Source organism: Anolis carolinensis, chromosome 5 (assembly GCF_035594765.1).
Source record: "Anolis carolinensis isolate JA03-04 chromosome 5, rAnoCar3.1.pri, whole genome shotgun sequence".
Lineage (NCBI taxonomy): Eukaryota > Metazoa > Chordata > Lepidosauria > Squamata > Dactyloidae > Anolis > Anolis carolinensis.
In genome coordinates this window covers 14,652,835-14,674,698 of record NC_085845.1, presented here as the reverse complement: position 1 = coordinate 14,674,698, position 21,864 = coordinate 14,652,835, and the positions used below count along the sequence as shown (strand labels likewise).

The window sequence follows — 21,864 nt, the reverse complement described above, 5'->3', positions numbered from 1 at the left end:
TTAATACATATATCTTTCTGTTTAATTGCTATAAAAAAATAAAAAATAAATTCCAGGGGGTGCTGAGTAATATTTTTTCTGGAATGGGGGCAGTAGGCCAAATAAGTTTGGGAACCACTGGTCTATCCAATGCAATGGTCAACTCTGCGGAAAGGAGCAGAAATAAAATTAATAAAATAAAATAAATAAATAAAGGGGAAGGAGGTTTGCGGACTGGATTTTTATTCGGGTGAGGCCCACAGGTTGGGAACCACTGATAGATAGAAATAGGAACACCAAGGCCTTGATCTTTCCAACTTTAGTATTCATCTTTTTTCTTCAGGATCTTGTCCAGCTAGTTGTGGAACCGTGTTGTCGGAGGCTTTCATGGCCGGGATCACAGGGTTGTTGTATGTTTTCCGGGCTGTATGGCCATGTTCTAGAAGTATTCTCTCCTGACGTTTCGCCCACATATATGGCAGGCATCCTCAGAGGTTGTGAGCAATCAGCCATAGCAGAGAAATAGCCATAACCAGAGAAATCAGCCATAGCAGAGCACCTGATGAACCAACCTGGACACAGTATATTATTTGAGAACACAATAATGCTTGACCACGCCAACAACTATCATGTCAGACTACACAGAGAAGCCATTGAAATCCACAAACATGTGGACAACTTCAACAGAAAGGAGGAAACCATGAAAGTGAACACAATCTGGCTACCAGTATTAAAAAACTCAAAAATCAGAACAGTAAATAAGAAGCAACACTCTGAGACATGGGAACTAGGGGCAGCTAACAAAGGATTCCCCCAGGGAGAAAGTAGCCAGTAGATGAAGCCATTCAATGCAAATTAGGGTGATTAACTGCAACATTTACAATTGACAAGAGTTCGACAGTGGAACTCTCTCCCCCGAGCTGTGGTGGAGGCTCCTTCTTTGGAGGCTTTTAAGCAGAGGCTGGATGGCCATCTGTCGGGGGTGCTTTAAATGTGATTTTCCTGCTTCTTGGCAGGGGGTTGGACTGGATGGCCCATGAGGTCTCTTCCAACTCTACTATTCTATGATTCTATGATTCTCTCACCCTGGACTTTCCACAGATATATACTGTGTTTCCCCGAAAATAAGACAGTGTCTTATATTAATTTTTGCTCCTAAAGATGCTCTAGGTCTTATTTTCAGGGGATGTCTTATTTTTCCATGAAGAATAATTCACATTTATTGTTGAACAAAAAAAATGCACATGTAATATATACCGTACAGTAGTTGTCATCACAAACCAGCATAACCAGACAAACTGTGAATCCTATCAAGAATTTCTTGTTACTACCATTATTTCCATGTACAACAATCTATGATACGTACATTTACCAAACCTGCATGCTCTAGTGTTCTGTTTGGCGGGCATGCTTCCAAACACAAATGGTGCTAGGTCTTACTTTCGGAGGAGGCCTTATATTTAGCAATTCAGCAAAACCTCTACTAGGTCTTATTTTCTGATGATGTCTTATTTTAGGGGAAACAGGGTATAAACATTCCTTGCTTAGTTTTTCCATACCTCACAACCTCTGAGGATGCCTGCCACAGATGTGGGCGAAACGTCAGGAGAGAATACTTCTAGAACATGGCTATACAGCCCGGAAAACATACAACAACCCAGTTGTGGAATCCCTCAAAATAAAACGGAGGAACATGTTTTCAGAGGGTGAAGGCTGGCTAGTAGCGCTTTTCTACTTTTCTCCTTTAACTGATTTTGTTTTAAAGTAGGGCAACGGTCTTTTCCTTGCAGCCCCCGCCTCCGGGCGAGGCTGAGCCAGGCCTGGCCACAACAGGCGGCCTTGGGTCGTTGTCCTGGGCTCTTTTCTGGGCGACCCGCTTCCCTCCCCAAGTCCCTGAGCGTTAGTAGTCAGTCAGCCGCGCCCCGGCCTTCCAAGCCCAAGGAAGGGACTGCCAGAAGGAGGAGAAAGAAGGAAGGAAGCGGAGGGGGAAGGGGGGAAGAAGCCACACGCAGACGAGGAGAGGGAAAACAAGGCACACTGGCTGGGAATGTTCGGGGCATGTGAGAAGAACCAAAGCGCAGGGAGAAAGAAGGAAAGGGAGAAAGGAGCAGGACCCGCAACTTTCCTCGGGAAGTTTGCTCCGTCGTGGCAAGTTGTGCGCGGCGAGCGAGCCAAGCTGGGCTGCAGCCAGCGGAGCGGAGAGAGAAGAGGCAACAAAGAGAAGAGGCTGCAGAGCCCAAAAAAGGGAAGGCGAGGCTGAGCGGGAGGCGGGCCGAGGGGGACCGGTGCTCCCGGCGCCTTCCTCTTCGCGTTGGGGGCACCCGGGACCCCTCCCCTCCCGTCCCCTCCTCCCGTGGGGCTTGGCCTGCAGTTGGTGAGGCGCCCCTTTGTCCTCGCTTCTTCCTCCTCCTCCTCCTCCCCCCCGCTTCCTGGGCAGAAGAGACGAAGAGAGACGCCGAAAAAGCCAGCCTGTTGTTACGGAGGACGCTGCCGGTGGGGAGAGCGAGGCATGGGGTCCCCGAGGCCGAGGCAGGCCCCTTCCCCGTGGCTGGGCTTGGCTCTGCCGCTCCTCCTGCTCCATCTCCCACGCCTCGCCTGCGCCCAGGACCAGCAGCCCTCCTGCCACGGCGCCTTCGACCTCTATTTCGTCCTCGACAAGTGAGTGGAAGGAAGGGAGGAAGGAAGGAAGGGGCCCCGCAAGGGTGGTGGGTGGGCGGGAGAAGGAGAGGGAAGAGACCTCCAAATCGGGGCCTGGGCGAAGCTGGGGGTCTCCCTGCCAAGCCCACGCTCCCTGCAGCATTTCTCAGATTTTCCCCACAACTTCCGAGCGCTCTACTTCAAACTCTTGATTGAACAAAAACAAGGCAGGAACAATGTTGTGAGTTTCACTGGAATCACTGCTGTGAATTTTCCCGAGCTGTATGGCCATGTTCCAGAAGCATTCTCTCCTGACGTTTCACCCACATCTATGGCAGGCATCCTCAGAGGTTGGAAACTAGGCAAGTGGGGTTTATATATCTGTGGGATAATATCCAGGATGGGAGAGAGAGAACTCTTGTCTGTTTGAGGCAAAGTGTGAATGTTGCAATTAATCACATGGATTAGTATTGATAAGCCTTGCAGCTTCAAGGCCTGGCTGATTTCCTGCCAGGGGGAATCCTTTGTTGGGAGGTGTTACGGCAAGAGTCTACCGCAGTGGTTCTCAACCTGGGGCCCCCTGATGTTTTTGGCCTAAGTAAAGGTAAAGGTTTCCCCTGACGTTAAATCCAGTCATGTCTGACTCTGGGGGTTGGTGCTCATCTCCATTTCTAAGCCGTTGTCCGTAGACACCTCCAAGGTCATGTTGCCGGCATGACTGCATGGAGCGCCGTTACCTACCCGCCGGAGCAGTACCTATTGATCTACTCACATTGGCATGTTTTCGAACTGCTAGGTTGGCAGAAGCTGGAGCTAACAGCGGCCGCTCCTACCGCTCCCGGGGTTTGAACCTGGGACCTTTCAGTCTGCAAGTTCAGCAGCTCAGTGCTTTAACACACTTTGCCACCGGGGCTCCTTTGAGTTTTGGCCTAAAACTCCCAGAAATCCCAGACAATTTATCAGCTGTTATAATTTCTGGGGGTTGAAGGCCAAAAACATCTGGGGACCCCCAGGTTGAGAACCACTGTGCTATCGTATACCATGTAGCTGTGGACAAGTCTATATAGGGACCATCAAATGCAGTATTGCCCAAACAGGAATCAAGGGACAGGAAAGGCCCTGCAGATGAATCCAACCAGAGAAGTCAGCCATAGCAGAGCACTTGATGTAAGAACCTCGACACACCAATTTATTTGAGAACACAGAAATGCTGGACCAACTCTTAACAACCACCATGTCAGGCTACACAGAGAAGCCATTGAAATCCACAAGCATGTGGACAATTTCAACAGAAAGGAGGAAACCATGAAAATGAACACAATCTGGCTACAAGTATTACAAAATTCTAAGATCAGGATAGTAAATAAAGTTCAACACTATGAAAATGGGAATTCCAGACATGAAACAATCAGGGCCAGCTAACACCTCCCAACAAAGGATGGCCCCAGGCAGGAATCAGCCAGGCCTTGAAGCTGCAAGGCTTTTCAATGCTAATCAAGGTGAGTAAATTGTAACATTCACACTTGCCTCCAACAGACAAGAATTCTTTCTCCCATCCTGGACATTATCCCACAGATCTATAAACCCCACCTGCCTAGTTTCCAATAGACCTCACAACCTCTGAGAATGCCTATCATAGATGTCAGTGAAACGTCAGGAGAGAATGCTTCTGGAACATGGCTATACAACCCAGAAAATTCACAGCAACCCAAAGCAGGAGCAATATAGCCAAGCCATGGGGAAGGTCTAGGGCTCAGTCCCGTCTCTCCATGTTCTGATTGCAGATTACGTAGAGTTGTGGGCACCTGATTGACCGCCCAGGGTTGAACTCCAGTTTCTGAGCCTTCCATGCAGCCTTGCAAATCAGTTTGGAGTGACTGCTGTTCTGTGGCAGTCCTTTCTGTGAAAAAGTTTTCTTCCGCCTTGAAGTGGTTTGTGTCTTGGTCTGCCACTCCAGAGATCAGAGTTTGAATCTCTGCTCAGCCAGGAAAACCCACTGGGTATCTTTTGGCAAGTCACACCCTCTCAGCTCTAGAAAACTTCTTCACAGGTTTGACTTAGGGTTGTCACATGTTGGACATGACTCCTAGGTACACAACAACAGCATAGAAGGTTATCACTTTGGAATGAATGAAAGTCCAGGATATTCTGTTACTGTCTTACCCTCTTGTTTGCTTGGTATGTAATGCCAAGCTCTGGTAGTCTTTATATATGTAGTGTTACATACATGGATTTCTGGGCAGAAACATAGAGATACAAGGATATTTCTGAATCCCCCAGAGGTATTACATTCCAAGGATCTATTCTTCCTGATAGTATTTTAGCAGGGGATGGAAGGATTTGAATCTATAGCTGAACAAAGCTTTGCAAAGTTACTCTTTGAGATGTCACTGGCAGGGGGATCCTGGGAGTTGCACTCAGAAAAGTTTCTTTCCCAAGTCTGAGGATCTGGATACTGCATTTCGGCCTTGTTGTTTCCCTGAGAGCTCTTGCCTCCTAACTGCTCCTATCTTTAGAGCTTATCGAAGACTGGACTGATCTTGTTTGAACATTCATTTAGGCAAATGTGCTTTGGGTCACATGTTCAGTTGGCATTCCTGTGGTTTCTATTTGCACCAATAGCTGTATGAGTTTGGAAAACACTCTTTACTTAAAAATGTTAGAGGCCTGTTTTGCATATTTTGCTGCAGCATGCTTTGTGTGTTGAGGTGTCTGAGGACATGCTTTGCCTTTGCACTGCCATCCATTGCAAAACTATAAATATAAAGTGCATCCTTTTTCATAATTGGTGAGAATCCTTCCTTAACCATAGCTGTCATTTCATTACAGGGAGTTAACTACTGTTAACTATCCTGGCTTGTCTGGTACAGAATAACTATTTCTGCTATACCAGGCCCTGCTCATTGAGGTTTGGCACAGGCAGACCTGCATCATCTTACACAACTTTTTGAAAGTTTATGGCTAGGTCACAATTTCTATCTTTCCATATCTCATTAGAGGATGATTCTACTCCAATAGGTATGTAACCGCTGCATGGATCCTAGAACAAATCTGGTCCAAACTTTCTCTAGAAACCAAAATGACTAAACTGAGGCTTTTGTGCGTATTTTGGGCATATAATTAAAAGTTAAGATTCACTAGAAAATGTGATAAAGCTTGGCAAAATGGGAGCAATAGGAAAAAAGAAATGCCATGTTCTTCCAGATAGACTCAGTCGAGAATGTCACAGACCTGAGTCTGCAAGAGCTGAGTAAGCTGAGGACAGGGTGAGTTGAGGGTCATCACAAGTTGAAGTCAAAACATCCCAAGCAGGTAGCTGTCCAGCTTCTTTTTGAAGACGGCCAGAGAAAGAGAACTTACCATGCCTGTATTCATTTCCCCCCATTGCTGAACCATTTCTATTGATAAGGAGTTTGTTCTAATGTTCATTCAAAATATACTCACCTGTAACTTAAAATAATTTTTAAGTTACTACTTTTTGGATCACGAGAAAACAGTCCTGCCTTTTCCTTCCTCTCAGCCTCAGACGTGCTTCTAGATTCCTCCCCCCACTTTGTTTTTAAGGTTGGCACATGAAACTTCATTTGTGTACATTTATTCATTTAGCATTGACCATCTCTTGCAAAGTGGCCATCATGTGGCTTTTAAGGTGTTGTTGGACTGCAGCCTCCATCAGCCCTAGCCAGAATAGTCAGTGGTGCAGAGCTGGGAATTGCAGTTCAACAATATCTGGAAGACTACATCATTCCTGTCTATGACCTATTGGTTGTATGGAGACAAGGACCTCCTTTGCTGAGACATGCTTTCCTATTAAACTGATGCATCTTGCTACTACGGTGCCCTTAGGAGTCATGCTGACATGACAATGTTGATTGACAACAGTTCAGAACATTTCTGTGGTTTCAGCAAACCAATTTACTGGTAAAAGTCACAGTATGAATCCTATCTTGCAGTGGTTGAACACCACATTGTTCGTGCAGATTCTTTGAAAGAAGACAGTTTTAGAAGTTTTTTATTTGCCAATCTGAAATCTCCCAGATGTGTTGGACTACAGTTGCTATTGTTCCCAACCAACTGGGATAAATGGTGGTTGTATTCAAACACATCTGGAGGGACTGGGTTGGGCAAAGGCTGTTCTAAATGTATTGACAGTAAAACTGATATGATATTGAGGATTCTGGGCATGTTCCAAGAATCTGGAGGAATGTAGCCAACTTGCAGAAGTAATAGCCTAGCATTTCAGGCCATGTTGCTGTCTTTATGTGTGCTGAAAGAGTGCCTCATATTACCAACAAACTGTATATTTTTCGGTGAAGCAACCTGTTTTTAGGTGAAGCAACACTGTTGAGACTCACTAAGAAATGCCTGATCAGCTGCTGAAGAAACTGAAGGACAAGCGTTTGAAAACAACTGTATTAGTTTGTAGCTGGTGTTGTGTGTTGCCAAAGAACCTGTTGAGTTAGAGTCAGAGAAGGAAGATCAGGGTATGAAGAGGCAGAGGAGTGCTGGCAATTCTGGATACATCTACACTGTATAATTAATGCAGTTTGACAGCAGTTTAACTGCTATAGCTCAATGCAATATCAAACTGCAATAATTCTACAGTGTAGTTGCACTCTATACAATGCAGTATGCAGTACCATACTTTGCATTTCTGTCAGAAATCTTCTGTGGAGACTGAGGTGAGGTTGTGGTATTGTGAATTGTGCTTAGTAAAACTGGCCACATTGAATATGTGGTACATACAAAAGGCGCAGAAGAGGTTATGTGGCTTGCTGTGGAGAGATTATTGTTCCACATGTTTAAATTGATAACTTTCTGTTTCAATGTATAAGTTTGCATCAAGTTTTTAAACCTTTTTAAAATTTTTGTATGTTGTGAACTTTTAGCTTTTGTTGTTTTAACTGTTGTAAGCCAGTTTGAGTCCTGAAATGCCTGGCTATAAGGGTAGTGAGTTGTGTTATGACATAAAAATGTGCTGCATTGAGAGCTTAGTGATTTTCCAAACTTATGCATGGTTGCTGCAAGTGAAGAAGCCATAATAAAGTGGTGGAAGTAATGCTTCTGGCATTTCATATTCCCCAAATAGGAGTTCACCCATCCAAGTGCTAAGTAAGGCTGATCCTGCTTAGCATCCACATTCAGACATATTTTGGTGTATTATAAATGTCTTACAATGTATACATTTTAGTGGAATGTTTGAAAAAGCCAATCGTTGGACAATCTATACATGCCAGAAATAGGGCTTTTTTGGTAGATGCTCAAAAGTAGAATCATCTCTTTAAGTCTAGAATATAAGTTCTTTATTCACCTTTTGAAATGGGCTTTTGTCATTGTGGTGAGCCTTCAAGTTGTTTCTGACCTTTGGCAATCCTAAAGCAATCCTAATCCAATAATAGTTTTCTGTGGTTGAGAATATGTGACTCATCCAAGGGGTTTTCATGGCCAAGTGAGGAATCCAATGGTCTCCAAAAGTGGAGTCCAATGCTGATGACAGTGTCACAATTTGTAAAGCCAATCTCTCGCAGAAAATTCAGTAGGAAATTTGATGCTATTGTTTTGGTTCTGTTTTGATATTTGTATTAGTAGTTAAGGTCTTTAAAAATGGGTATTAAATTTGCTTTGTTTTTCATCAGCCACTTTGAGCTGAGGAACACAGCCTAAGCATTAAATATATGTCTCAATACAAATAATGGCTGGGATTCTAAATTAATTATTAAACTAAGGCCCCTTCTATACTGATTTATAATGCAATTTCAGAATGCAGATTATATGGCAGTGTAAACTCATATAATTCATTTCAATGCAGTGCCATTATAATGCAGGTCAAATAGCATTATATGACAGTGTAGATGGGGCCTAATTAGTGTCTCCAAGACATTCTACACCATTGCTTTCCAAATTGTGTGCAATAATAATAATAATAATAATAATACAATGTATAACCTCTGAGGATGCCTGCCACAGATGTGGGCGAAATGTCAGGAGAGAAAGCTTCTGGAGCATAGCCATACAGCCTGAATGACTTACAGCAACCCAACAATAATACACTTTATTTATATTCCGTTTTATCTTCCGGGAGGGACTCAGAGTGGATTAAAGTACACATATATGCAAACATTCAATGCCTTTTTACACAATGAACAATGACATACAATACACAGATAAGGTAAAGGCCTTCGCCATTTCATCTCCGGCGCCTGGAGGCACTGTTAAACTTCTGACCATGGGAAGGTGCTCTTGTTCTATTTTCCTTGACGAGGAGCCTGCTGTCTATAGACATCTCTGATCTTTTTACCAGCGTGTCTGCATGGGACGCCCTTTTACCTTCCCACCAAAGAGGTATCTATTGATCTACTCGCATTGCATGCTTTCAAACTGCTAGGATGGCAGAAGCTAGGGCTGACAATCGGAATCTCACCCTGACTCGTGGCTTTGAACTGCTAACCCTCTGGTCAGCAGCTTTTCCTGCAGCTAGTGGTTTTGTGTGTTGTCTGCTGTGTGAAGGTGAAACATAACAAGAACCTCTGAGTCTATGTGAAATAAACAATAAATCATATATTTTAAATATATAAATGAAAGGCTTCTATGAGAAATGTTGTGTCCTTGTACATTACAGTTTATGTGAATAACCATATCTCTTATAAAGGGTTGGTTTAATCTTCACTTTGTTCCTGAAACTGAATTACTGTGTTGCAAAATGATGCAAGTTAAAAAGTGTGTCCCCAGAATGAAATGTTTAGAAAACTGTTCTATACAAATATGTTAACTATGTTATATTATTTCATCTTTACTGATAAATGTTTACTCTTGCTTTCTCTGCAGATCAGGGAGTGTCACAGACAACTGGTTTGAAATCGTTGACTTTGTGAAACAACTGACAGACAGATTTGTAAGGTGAGTTATCCTCCTCCTGCTCTCCAGGATTAATGTAAATGGGAACTATTTCAAAATGACTCTGATTTTCAATTCATGAAGGAATTAGAAACATGCATCAGTTTGCCCATGTAAGATGGTTATTAAATAGCACATTCTATTATGTACTTTTGGATTGCTATGTATTGTTCAAGAAGTGTGTTTCTTACAGCTTTGCACCTTCTTGTTTTGTTACAAGATCAGTTTTTTTGAAGGACCAGTTTTTAGGGATCAGACTAAAAGAGAAATAGGAACATTTAAAAACTGAAGTTACTGTTAACATATGTGGAAATGTTGTGATCATGTTATTCTTAAGACCAAAGTATCTAATCTTACATTCTGTTTCCACCATGGGTAGTAGTCAAAAATGTTCTTGTCTAGATTACCTGCCATTTTGAAGTGAGAAAATGAAGGGGGACTTGCCCCTTTTTCTTTCCCTTTGGTTTCCTATCTTACTCAGGATGGATTGATTTGAATACAATTTTCAAAATGTATATAGTTCCTTAACAAATAGAGATACCCCCTGACCTAGGAACCTAATAAGAACATCTTATTCCATATTAAACAATTTATTCATAAACCTAGCATTATCTACGTTAAGTAGCAGTAGTTTGTTTCAGGAAATAGATATCTAAACATACATGGTAATTGTTATTTTGATCTAATTTAAATTGAGAAATTCATGTTTTAAACATTCTTTTAAAAATCAATCAAGTGGGATGTCTAGATCATTATTTGAAAGAAAATATGCAAGTCGGCTGTACTTTCTGTTTCTTACACGTGCCATCTTTTTTTGCCTCCCTTTCATCATGCACAACATAGCTATTAGTCTGGGAAAATATGTGTGCATCTTCTGGAAAACAAAATGCTAAATTAGATAGAATGTAGTCTCCTTTGTCAAGGCTGTTCCAAGAACAAGAGGAACTCACATTTACTACCCACCTGAAATAAAGATTGTATGCTCAGAAAGGTGTTGCTCTTGTCATGTATCTCTTTTAACCATTGCAAGCCACCTTGAGTCCCAAACTGAAAAAAAGATGAGATGATAATGGTGATGACGACGATGACAATAGCAACAACAACAATAACAATAGTACTCTTAAGATTAATGTGCTTTTGACTTTTTTATCACCCTCTTTTCATGAGAGACAGTTATTGGGGTGGTTTAGTACTGGATTGGGATTTATGAGCTTTTGATTTCAGAGCTCCCAATGGCGCAATGGGTTAAACCTTTGTGCCAGTAGGACTGCTGAGCAACAGGTTGGCAGTTTGAATCCGGGGATAGCGGGTGAGCTCCCTCTGTCAGCTCCAGCTCCCCATGTTGGAACATGAGAGAAGCCTCTCACAGGGATGGTAAAACATCAAACATCCAGGCATCCCCTGGGCAATATCCTTGCAGACGGCCAATTTTCTCACACCATAAGCGACTTGCAGTTTCTCAAGTTGCTCCTGACATGAAAAAAAGCTTTTGATTCAAATTTAAACCATAAAACCGTTGAATAAGGGAGAAAGTGGTGTATAAGTAAACATAATAATAATAATAATAATAATAATAATAATAATAATAATAATAATAATCAGTATCTGATCCCAGATTTATCTGCTTTGAACTGGATTATATGAGTCTACACTGCAAATAATCTGGGATCAGAAACTGGATTATATGGCAGTGTAGATCCAACCTTAGTCCAACATCCAAACCACTACACCACAATGGTCCTCCCATTTGTTTTTCTGTTGCAATAACTAACATATGTGATTGTGGGTTGGAGGGATGCATCCCTATTTGCATTGTATGAAAAAAGAGTTGGATGTCTGGCTCAGATTTTTTGTAGTTTGTATTTGCAAAACAAACAAATAAGCAAGCAAGAAAGCAAACAAACAAAATAAAGGATCTTTTTAGAATACTGTACTTGAGGATATCTGAGAAGTCAGGGCATTAGTATCTTATATGGCTCTTTTGTTTTTCTCCAGGTCCAGCCAAAGTAGAGTCCATTATGCAATCTAAGATAACATAAGCATGATCTGCTGTATAATCTTACCCTTCCTAACAGTTGTATAGATGTTGAAGGATAATGGTGATTTTTCACATAGGCTATAGTCAGCCCTGGATAAAATCATGAAACTGAGAGCACAAGAGGAAGTATCCTCACAGACTGTGGAGTTAATTGTTTCCTATGGAAAATGTAATACAGTGAGCAATTGTGAGCTTGACCAGCTGGTGAAAAGTCATGTGAAATAGACAGGCGTAATTGCATTTTGCTTGCATCTCTCTTCCAAAACCAGATACAAGGAGAGAAATCTAGTAGAAGTCATCTTCCCATGAATGTAAGCTATTGAAAAGAGTCAAATCAGCCGTTCTAAAGAGGCCATGGCCCAGACTTACAGTTATTGGCAAGAGAGATATTTATCTCTTCCAAAAAAGATCTGATTGTCCATTCCAAAACCCTTCAGTCATCATTTTATTTAAGCCAAGACTCCCTGCCCTTGTAAATCTTTTTTTTTTTGTCATTGAATTGGCTGAAATAAAATAGGTTGAACTGAATCATTTGACAAACAGTTCTTAACAGCTTATTAAGATTTCTTCCTTCTCAGCCTCCTTTTTTCCCCTTAAGAGAAAGAGGACAGCTTAATGGTTGACAAAAGCTGTTCAGCGCAGCATATGGTGAAAACACAGACCAGGTTTCATTATAAGAATTAGATCATTCCGGTATGAGTTGTACATCTGTTTCCCATTTTGCTGAATCTGAAAGATGTAGGTCTGCAGTAGCAACACAACACACATTTTATTTCCCCTTTTAAGAGGCTCAGACTTGCAGTGGGGCCTTAAAAAGAAAGGAGTTGTTCCGATGATCTTTTTCATCTTCATTGAACTCACTATGGAGGAAATGAAGAAAAAATTGGTGAAAGTGAAAAGAATTTATTAGCAACAATATCTAGCTTTAAAAAAACCTGGAAGAAGCTACTTAAGTGTGATGGTGCAGATTAGAAAAGAAGTCATTTCCTAAGGTGCTATTGGATATTTTTTAATGTAAACTCTATTTTTGTGCAAAGTAACAAGCTAAATACAAAGTTTGGAGGGACTAGGATTCACTTGTTATAGAGCAGTGACTCTTGACTTTGAATGTTACTGAACTTCAGAGTTAACAAACATAATGGCTACTGGACCAGGTTTTTAGAAATTCTAGTCGTATATATATATATATACACACACACACACACACACACATACACACGCATGCACACATACATATACATTCACATACACACATATACATATACACATGATGCACACACACACATATATATGAGCCTCTGGTGGCTCAGTGTGTTAAAGCGCTGAGCTGCTGAACTTGCAGACCAAAAGGTCGCAGGTTCAAATCCCAGGAGCGGAGTGAGCGCCCACTGTTAGCTCCAGCTTCTGCCAGCCTAGCAGTTCGGAAACATGCCAATGTAAGTAGATCAATAGGTACCGCTCCGACAGGAAGGTAACGGCGCTCCATGCAGTCATGCTGGCCACATGACCTTGGAGGTGTCTACGGACAACGCTGGCTCTTCGGCTTAGAAATGGAGATGAGCACCAACCCCCAGAGTTGGACACGACTGGACTTAACATCAGGGGAAACCTTTACCTTTACACACATATACATATACCCACATACATAGACATACACACACATATACATACACATACATACATATGCTCGTGCGTGCGCGCACACACACACACATATATCAGCCAATGACCAGCATTAAGACAAACATAAAAGATATGTACGGCATTAAAATACAAAATTTTAAAGCAGTGTTAAGAAACAATGTTGAGTATGAGAGTTAAAACAGTGTTAAATATTATTATTTGAATAAGAGTGGTAAAAGCTGAGATAAAATAACAGACTAACAGCATTCTTTGGTGTCTTTAGTTTAAGACTTACCACTCTTAACATTCCTATTCTTGTCAACCAGGTATTTATTCTTGGGCTCTAACTCACCAAGTCTCACAGCCAGCATAACAGTGCTGAATGGAGACTTGTTGAAGTTGCAGAATGTCATGCACAGACATATTCAGACCATTGAATGAGCCTGACTTGGACTTGTATGTCTGAGTCATGGTGTGTCCAGTTTGCCCTGTTAATATAAATTAGAGGTGGAAAATCTTCAGTCCTCCAGATATTTTGGACCAGAACTCCCACAGTCATACTGGGTGAGGTTGATAGAAACTGTAAGCCAAAATAGAGAAAGGGTTTGAGGCTCCACATTTGAGGGGTGAAAACTACTTTGTCGTAGTTCTCTCTTCTGACCACTCTCCATGTGGGTTTGTCTCATTATAGGAAGAGCTCCTGCTAATGAGAGCAGATACTATCATTGGTATGCAGAGAAATGGTCCAAGTTACACACAAGTAACATGAGTGTAAACAACATAGGCATATTAATTCTTCCAAAAATTTGAACTTCAGGGGAATGTCTTATGTCAGCTGAAATAAGAACGGCTGAGCAAGAATGTACGTACTGGACGACTTGATACTTCCTGTGTGAGTTTTATGTTTATTTGGCTCCTGTCATGAAGGTCAAGAGGGTGAGATCCTCAGGGTCTGGCTATGGCACAGTTCCATTCAAAATGAATGTGGGCGCAGTGTTCTGAGACAGATGTTTTTCTTTCTCTCTTTGTCTTTAAAAAAGCCCTCGGATGCGGTTATCCTTCATAGTGTTTTCCATGCAAGCAAAAGTCATCCTGCAGTTAACAGAAAATAGGTAAGTAAATTGCTACATTGCTTGTTTTTTTTTTCTTAAATAGTAGATAACAATTCTACAGTATGTTGTTTGCAGGGCTAATCGTATTATGGAAACTAATGACCACATGGAGTGGGTGGTTTTCAAACTGGAAAATGATGCCTCAGAGGGTATGGTTAGTCCACTCATTCTTTTACAAATAATAGACCCAATAGTGGGTGGTGGAGTTCATGTTGGCAGGGCCTGAGTCCAAATTATAATGGAACTATCCAAGGTGCTGAACCTGGACCCACATATAGGTTTAGAAGTTTGTATAGATCTTTTTTAGGTTTGGACAGAAAGATGAATCACAGTAAGTGCTCTTCTTATGTAGAACCTGCTAGCTCCTCTGTGGTGTTGCAGGTGTTATTAGATTAATGTAACCAAATCCATCAGTGCTAAATAAATGTGGCCTAGCATAATACTGGTGGATTAACTGGGGCTAAGCCTTATGTTTGATTACCAGTCTGAAGAAACAGTCTTGAAGAAACAATTACTGAATAAGAAGGAAGACTTGGGCATGACAATTTTTTGGAACAAAACTGTGCCTTTCTGAACAACAGAAGTGTGATAATTATTGAATGGGATTGGGAAGGAAGACTTGGGCATGATAACTTTTTGGAACAGAATTGCCTTTCTGAACAGCAGAAGTGTGAGATTCATGCACATATGTTGCACTGACAAGAGTTGTTCTATTTGTAACCACTCAAAGCAACCAGACAGCCACCAAGTTCTCTTCAAGTAGTGCTCTCCTCCCTGCCCCCACCTTTGTCTTTTATTCCCAGTAACCTATGGTGACAACTGCCGTAAAACATGACCAAACTAAACAAGAAGAAGGGAATGGGATAGTGCAAACTGTAGCCAAGGAACAAGGGCATGGGATAAAAGTGCAGTGCTGTGTCACCAATTAATTGTGGACCATTGAGGCTAGACATTCTCAAAGGCTTGTTTAAACATCCAAGTCTTCAAGTCCCTCCGGAAGTGAGGGCTTGCTTAATGTATGGATTAAGCTGGCTTCCAACATAAGTTTATGAAGATGAAATGAGATGGAGGAGAGCTATGTATACTGTATTGAACTCTTTGAAGGAAAAACAGTTTTTTTGTTGTTAATTGGCATTAAGTGAACCTTGACTTAAGGTGACCCCATGAATGGGAGACACCCATCATTCTGTTATCAGCAGCCTTGTCCTGGCTTCCTTTAATGACATTTAATATATTTTTCTTGACTGGGACTGAATAATAAAGCTCTATGTTAAGCGTGTTAACCTGTCAGGCTATGCATATGCAATGTCAAAATCATATATTATGGCTTGGAGTTGAGCTGATATTCTTCTATTGCTGATTACATCATAGATGGCTGGTTCTGGGTTACCTATGAAAGCTTTGTGAATACACTTTCTGTGGTTTTGTACTTGAAGAAAAGATATTTAAACAGAAAATAGGGAATGCAAAAGAGGATTTTGAGGAGCATCTGGCTAATGACATTAACTTAAACAAAAAATACATTGCCCTGAATCCTGATCATTGGTTTCAGATAGAATTGGCATATCTAATACAGTATTGAATTAAGAGTCAATAGGTAGGTAAATCCTACTGATTCAATGGGTCTCCTTTTGTTGTGACTAACAATAGCATTCAAGCAATTAACAACAAATTAATTCTTAGACACTGGTTGCATAACTGCATGATGAACAAGTTCAAGAAGTCCGAAAGTAAGATAAGGATGTAGATAAACAAGATTAATTATCTGTGTCTTTTTTATGGCCGAAGATATAAGGCAAATGAGTGTACCTAGACTGATATTTTAAGGAAAAGAAACTGATTAACTGAAACGAAGAGACGAAGTTAGGGAACTGGTTCACAAATTGAATTTGGACAAATTTGGGGATCCAAAGGGCATACCTCAGGAAGTTCTTTAAAAACTCAAATGTATTGTCCATCTTTTAACAAAAGCATCACAAATGTCTCTGAAACTAGCCTGATCAAGGTAATGCCAATTTTTAAAATATGGATTTAGAAAATTACAGAACACTTAGTTCAATTACTCTTCTAACTAAAGTGTGGAAAGCTTTACTAAAGATAGATTTTTCAAGCATATAGCAGGGCATGTCTACTATAATGAAGAAAGGCATCATTGCTTGTTACAAAGGTTACATTCTGTCTCACAAATCATTCAGATTTTTTTTAGTAATATCACCAAGCATATGAACAAGATAGTATGGTAGACTATGTTCACTTGGACTTTAAAAAATCTTGGCCATAAATACTTAGCAAAAGCTTGGGCAAGGTTGTATGGGGGAATACGGCCCATTCTTTAGCCTGGACTGCACATCTAAATTTGTTTACACAACAATGGGTTGAAAATCAGATAATTCTATTCTTCTTGCCTACATTAGATCAGCAAAAGGTATGCTAAAACTCACAAAGAGTAATATACTCACCCCTCCATATTCTCTGGAATCAGCGGTACAAGACGCCCATGAAAGTAGAAAAATGCAAATTAAGAAAACATTATTTTTTAATCTGAAAGAACACTTCTCTAGAAATATGTAAGTAATCTATCAGAACTCTATAGTCAACTTCCACCTGACATTGGCCATAATATCCCACCTACAAATGCCTAGAAAATGTTTCTTCCTTGGAATCTCCAAGTCATCTAGCATGACTTCTGGTAGAACTGGGCCATAGAGTAGCACTGGAGGTTCTAGATATATTAATCAAATCTGTGAATAGTGAAATCAGTGAATGTTAAACCTGCAAATGAGGAGGTCTGATTGTACAATCAAATTGATAACAGACATTAGAACATACAATTTTCAGATCAACTTGAAGGGAGAGTGCAAAAAAAGTTCTTGCAATCAGTAGGTTAGACTAGGGCTATCTTAACAGCATTATAGGCCCCTGGGCAAAGCAGTATGCTGGCCCTTGTCTGCATTTATTTATTTAAAGTATTTATATTCCGCCCTTTTCACCCCAAAGGGGACTCAGGGCGGATCACATTGTACACATATAAGGCAAACATTCAATGCCATATAACATAGAACAGAGACAGAGACAGACGCAGAGGCAATTTATACCTTCTCCATCTTCCAGCTTCCTGAGGGTATGCTTGATTCCGGCCACAGGGGGAGCAGCTGCTTCATCATCCACTGCGACGGCAACTTCCTCATTCCAACAGTGGCTGGATTATTTTTATGGTGTCGTAAATTAGCCTCCCCACATATAAGTGGTACCTAAATTTCTTACTATATAGGAGGGGCTATATTTTATTTTTAATTGTCGGGTGCTCACCCCAACACGGGTTGGCCTTGAACTCATGACCTCTTGGTCAGAGTGATTTATTGCAGCTGGCTGCAAACCACACACAGAAATAAAAATGTAAAATATTGATAAAATCAACTTATATGGTACCATGTAAGAGGTCTACAGTTTCTTTTTCCTCACTTCACTTTCTTACACTTCTTCTAACTCTTCACCACACAAATGGGATTCTTGGAGCACAAAGTGGAGGTTCTGCTTCCAATAATGAAAATGCACATTGTTAGCAATTGTCCTCAACCATTAATTGCCTTCCACGAATCTGTTACAATATTCTGCTCCCATAACATTGTAAGCAGTAAAAACAGTGAGATTTCTCTTGTGAGTATAGTCATGCCAACTCTCTACTACAAGTCATAGTTTTTCTCCTTCTACCAAATTTACAGGAGATTTGAATGTTGAGGTGGGTGATTGGAAAAATACTGTTAAATTCTGGTATATGCCTAGAAGAGCACAGGGCTCATATGGTTGTGGGGCATCCTGGGCTACTGCCCATGCATTAGAACAACACTGGACTAGAAGTAACTGGCAGAATTAAAAGAAAACTGACCAGAGAGGAGGGTTGTTTGTGGGCCTCAGTGGATGATGAAACTTCTCCCCGTTGAGCCCATATGTGCTTTGGTACAGAACACCTCCCCTCCCCTTCTTCCTCCTCTCTCAGGTCAAAGTCTTCCATTCTGCATTTTGTCATGTTATAGAATATTGGTGGGCAGATGGTAACCTGCTGTCTTTTGCTGTTGAGTGAATTGGTTTCTGTTCTCCTTCCTTTCTTCCTTCCTTTTCATTGGGACCCTCACTCAAAATAGGTTTGGAGGTGGCAGGGATTTCTGGGAGGTCGTGGTTGTATGCTGGATAACTGAAACTGAACTGATTGTACGAGAGCTATTTTTTGCACCGTGAAATCTGTTTCAGAAAACTGGAACTCGATTTGTCGTTTGTTTCTTGGCAGCAGAACTGCCGGAGCCTGTGGACATGCTGCCACTCATTCCTGGCAAGCACAAAGTGTCTGCTTTGTAATCTGCATTCGTACATAATCAGTTTCAAGTTGTTTTCAATAGACGCCGAGTGTAAAATATTTTGGATTAAACAGATTGCATTGACTTTACGTAACTTGCTCAGCTGCCATCTATAGCACACAGCATGTCTTCCATTGCGACCAGGACTGCTAGTACGGATATAAGGTGCTTAATGCAAGCATTTAGAGTTTACCTTTTAAATTGGGTGGAGGGTGTTATCAAAGTTTTTTCATTGAGTTGAACTGAGCTGAAATATATTGACATTTTAGAACAGAACTTTTGTATTAACAATAAAAAACAGAAAAATATACATTTATGAGAAGGCTTCCTTTGTATCAGTTAATATTTTTCTAGTTTGTGGGAAGTAGATTTTTGATTTCGTGATTTGGATTTGAAGAGCCATTTTATATACCGTATATACTTGAGTATAAGCTGACCCGAATATAAGCTGAGGCACCTACTTTTACCACAAAAAACTGGGAAAACGTATTGACTCAAGTATAAGACAAGGGTGAGAAATGCAGCAGCTACTGGTAAATTTCAAAAATAAAAATAGATACCAATAAAAGTACATTAATTGAGGCATCAGTATGTTAAATATTTTTGAATATTTATATAAAACTGTAATTTAATCAGACTATCCAACTCTGATACATATATACCCAAGTATAAGCTGACCCGAATATAAGCCGACCAGGACCCTCACTTGAGTATAGGCTGAGGGGGGCTTTTTCAGCCATAAAAAGGCCAAAAAACTTGGCTTATATTCAAGTATAAACACTAATAGCTTCCCATGTTTCTGTCTGATAAACACATTCATAGGCTAGATGAGAGTTTTTTGTTTAGCACAATGGTGGCTGATAACTTTGAGGTCGGTGAAGTGATGAACAATTATGCTATTCTCCACTAAATATCTTATTGAAGGAAGCAACAAGTATTATTAACAATTTTCTTCTTGCTGTGAGAAAGTCTTCAAAATCCACATGACATCTGAAGTCACTTATTCTGTAAATAAATTACACATGGTTGTTTTGCAAATAAAATAGCATGTCCTATTTTATTTCTATGCAGAAATATTCTGCTTTCTATGCAAAACATTGATATGCAAATTTTATATAAAGTAAGTCTCTAATCTCAGTATTTTTGCAAAGGAAACATCATTTTTCTGTACATAATGTAATGTTTCTGTATAGTAATATTATTACGTATGCCAAAATTGTTTCATATGTTGAATTTGCTGTTTTCAATGCTAATTCACCATATGCAATTTGTTTTCATTTTCTTATAGAACTGTGTTGTCTGTGCAGAAAATTCTGTACACAATATATTTTCTGTGCAGAAAACCTCTTTTCTCTATGCAGAACATTCTGTTTTCTACAAAAAAAATTTCACAGAACAAGTCCTGAACTTTAAAGATTATTTTGGATACTTGAAAACTACATTTTCACATTTTATTTTATTTTTCCCCATCCCAGTGAGAATCTACTTTTGTTTAGCTCCAAAGGTTAAAGGAGATATCTATGATGCTATGGGTGAGCTGAGGTTCAGCATCTTGAACTGCTTCTTCAAAAATGAGAGTGCATTCATTTCTCCACTGACATGAAAGCCACCAGCCAACATTGGTGCAGATTGAAAGGGGTAGAGGAGCCTTTTTTCAGTGGTTAGTTTGGATTGTGGAGTTTAATCTGTTTCCACATTACAATGAGTAGCAGTGGTGAGCACATGCTACAACTCAGGAATCAGATATAGCTAGCAAATCAAAGATTTCAACTGAATTCAGTGGAGCTGGAGGCAACACTCAGACCAATGAGAGATCACTGAGACACACCAGTTCTTCTCAGAATCCTACATCGTGGGCACATTAAATACTCCTGCTTTTCAGTATATTCAGTCATCTTTTCCTTTGTTTTCTTGTTCTCAGGGCACAAATTGAAAGAGGACTGGAGGAGCTACGCAATGTGAAGCCAGGAGGTGAAACGTACATGCATGAAGGCATAAAAGAAGTATGTTTGGTCTCTCACCTTCTTTTAAATAAATCAGCTGCAATATTTGTTACTGTCCAAGGTACCGCACACGCCTCATCCAGCCGTGACATTTGCCGGGTTAGGGGCACAGAACCCAAACAAAAGTGTTAAAAGTGAATAATAGATCTGTTTGTTTTTTTACTTGTAGGAATATCTATCTAGAAATCTCTAGGTCATCCAGTCTAACTCTATGGTCACCTTGTGCCAGGAGCTGGCCATAGAATTGCATCTGAGGACCTACAGATTCTGAGAAAGATGTTCCTGTATTGATCTGTATGTCATCCAGTGTGACTGTGTTGTCAATCCCACTAGCATTATTTTAGCCTCAGCTTGAAGGTTTCAAAGCTTATTGCCAATAATCAACACTGGTTTTTTTTACAACTACTTATTACATTTGAAATATTTCATCGCCTTCTCCTTCTCCATAATCTTGGGTTTGCAAAAGTTACTTTTTGGATAACAACTCCCAGAATATCCTTGCTTGGGCATTTGGGGATTTGTACTTACAGTGTTCCCTCACTACTTCGCAGTTCACTTTTCGTGGATTCGCTGTTTTGCAGTTTGTCAACAAACTCTAAAAGACAATTATAATTCATAAAAAATTACAATTTACAGCCTAAGAAAGGGAGGAAGGAAAGCCAAAGGGAGAGAAAAGGAGTCCAAGTGGCAATAGGAGGAGAAGGATGCAATTTATCAACACACAATTAAAATAGTGTATAACTACTAAAATAATGTATAAATATTAAAATAAGTATAGTGTTCCTCCTTTGCGGATTTTCACTTATTGCAGGTGGTCCTGGAACCTAACGCCAGCGATAAGTGAGGGAATACTGTAATACTTAAGCGATGTCCCCTGCCAAGACAATTGTAGTAACCCATGATCTTGGTTTTTTAGGCTAATAGACAAATTGAAACAGCAGGAGGTCAAAGAACTAATAGCATCATCATTGCTCTAACAGATGGGAAGTTGGAAGGCTTAATACCACAGTATGCTGAAAAACAGGTAAGTGTTAAATTGTGGCAATGCCTCTTGATAGGTTCTGTTATGGAACATATTTCTTATATTATAGCAGTTGCATGCAATCTTCTTCTATTTCTCATTCTCTCTCTGGGATAGGCAGATATATCCAGACGTTTGGGCGCGAGAGTTTACTGCGTTGGTGTCCTCAATTTTAACCAAGAACAGGTAAGATTTTTTTTCCTGT

At 40.4% G+C, this 21,864-nt stretch overlaps 1 protein-coding gene across 1 annotated transcript in view; it reads left to right on the top strand.

The window, feature by feature from the left end:
- Positions 1–1,822: 1,822 nt before the first annotated feature.
- antxr2 (ANTXR cell adhesion molecule 2) overlaps positions 1,823–21,864 on the top strand; it is a 141,621-nt gene continuing 121,579 nt past the window's right edge. The window contains exons 1-6 of the mRNA XM_062981465.1: positions 1,823–2,637; positions 9,442–9,513; positions 14,212–14,283; positions 20,557–20,638; positions 21,555–21,662; positions 21,777–21,845. Coding sequence (XP_062837535.1) covers positions 2,489–2,637; positions 9,442–9,513; positions 14,212–14,283; positions 20,557–20,638; positions 21,555–21,662; positions 21,777–21,845 — 552 coding nt within the window. The 5' untranslated portion in view covers positions 1,823–2,488. The remainder of the gene's footprint in view (positions 2,638–9,441; positions 9,514–14,211; positions 14,284–20,556; positions 20,639–21,554; positions 21,663–21,776; positions 21,846–21,864) is intronic.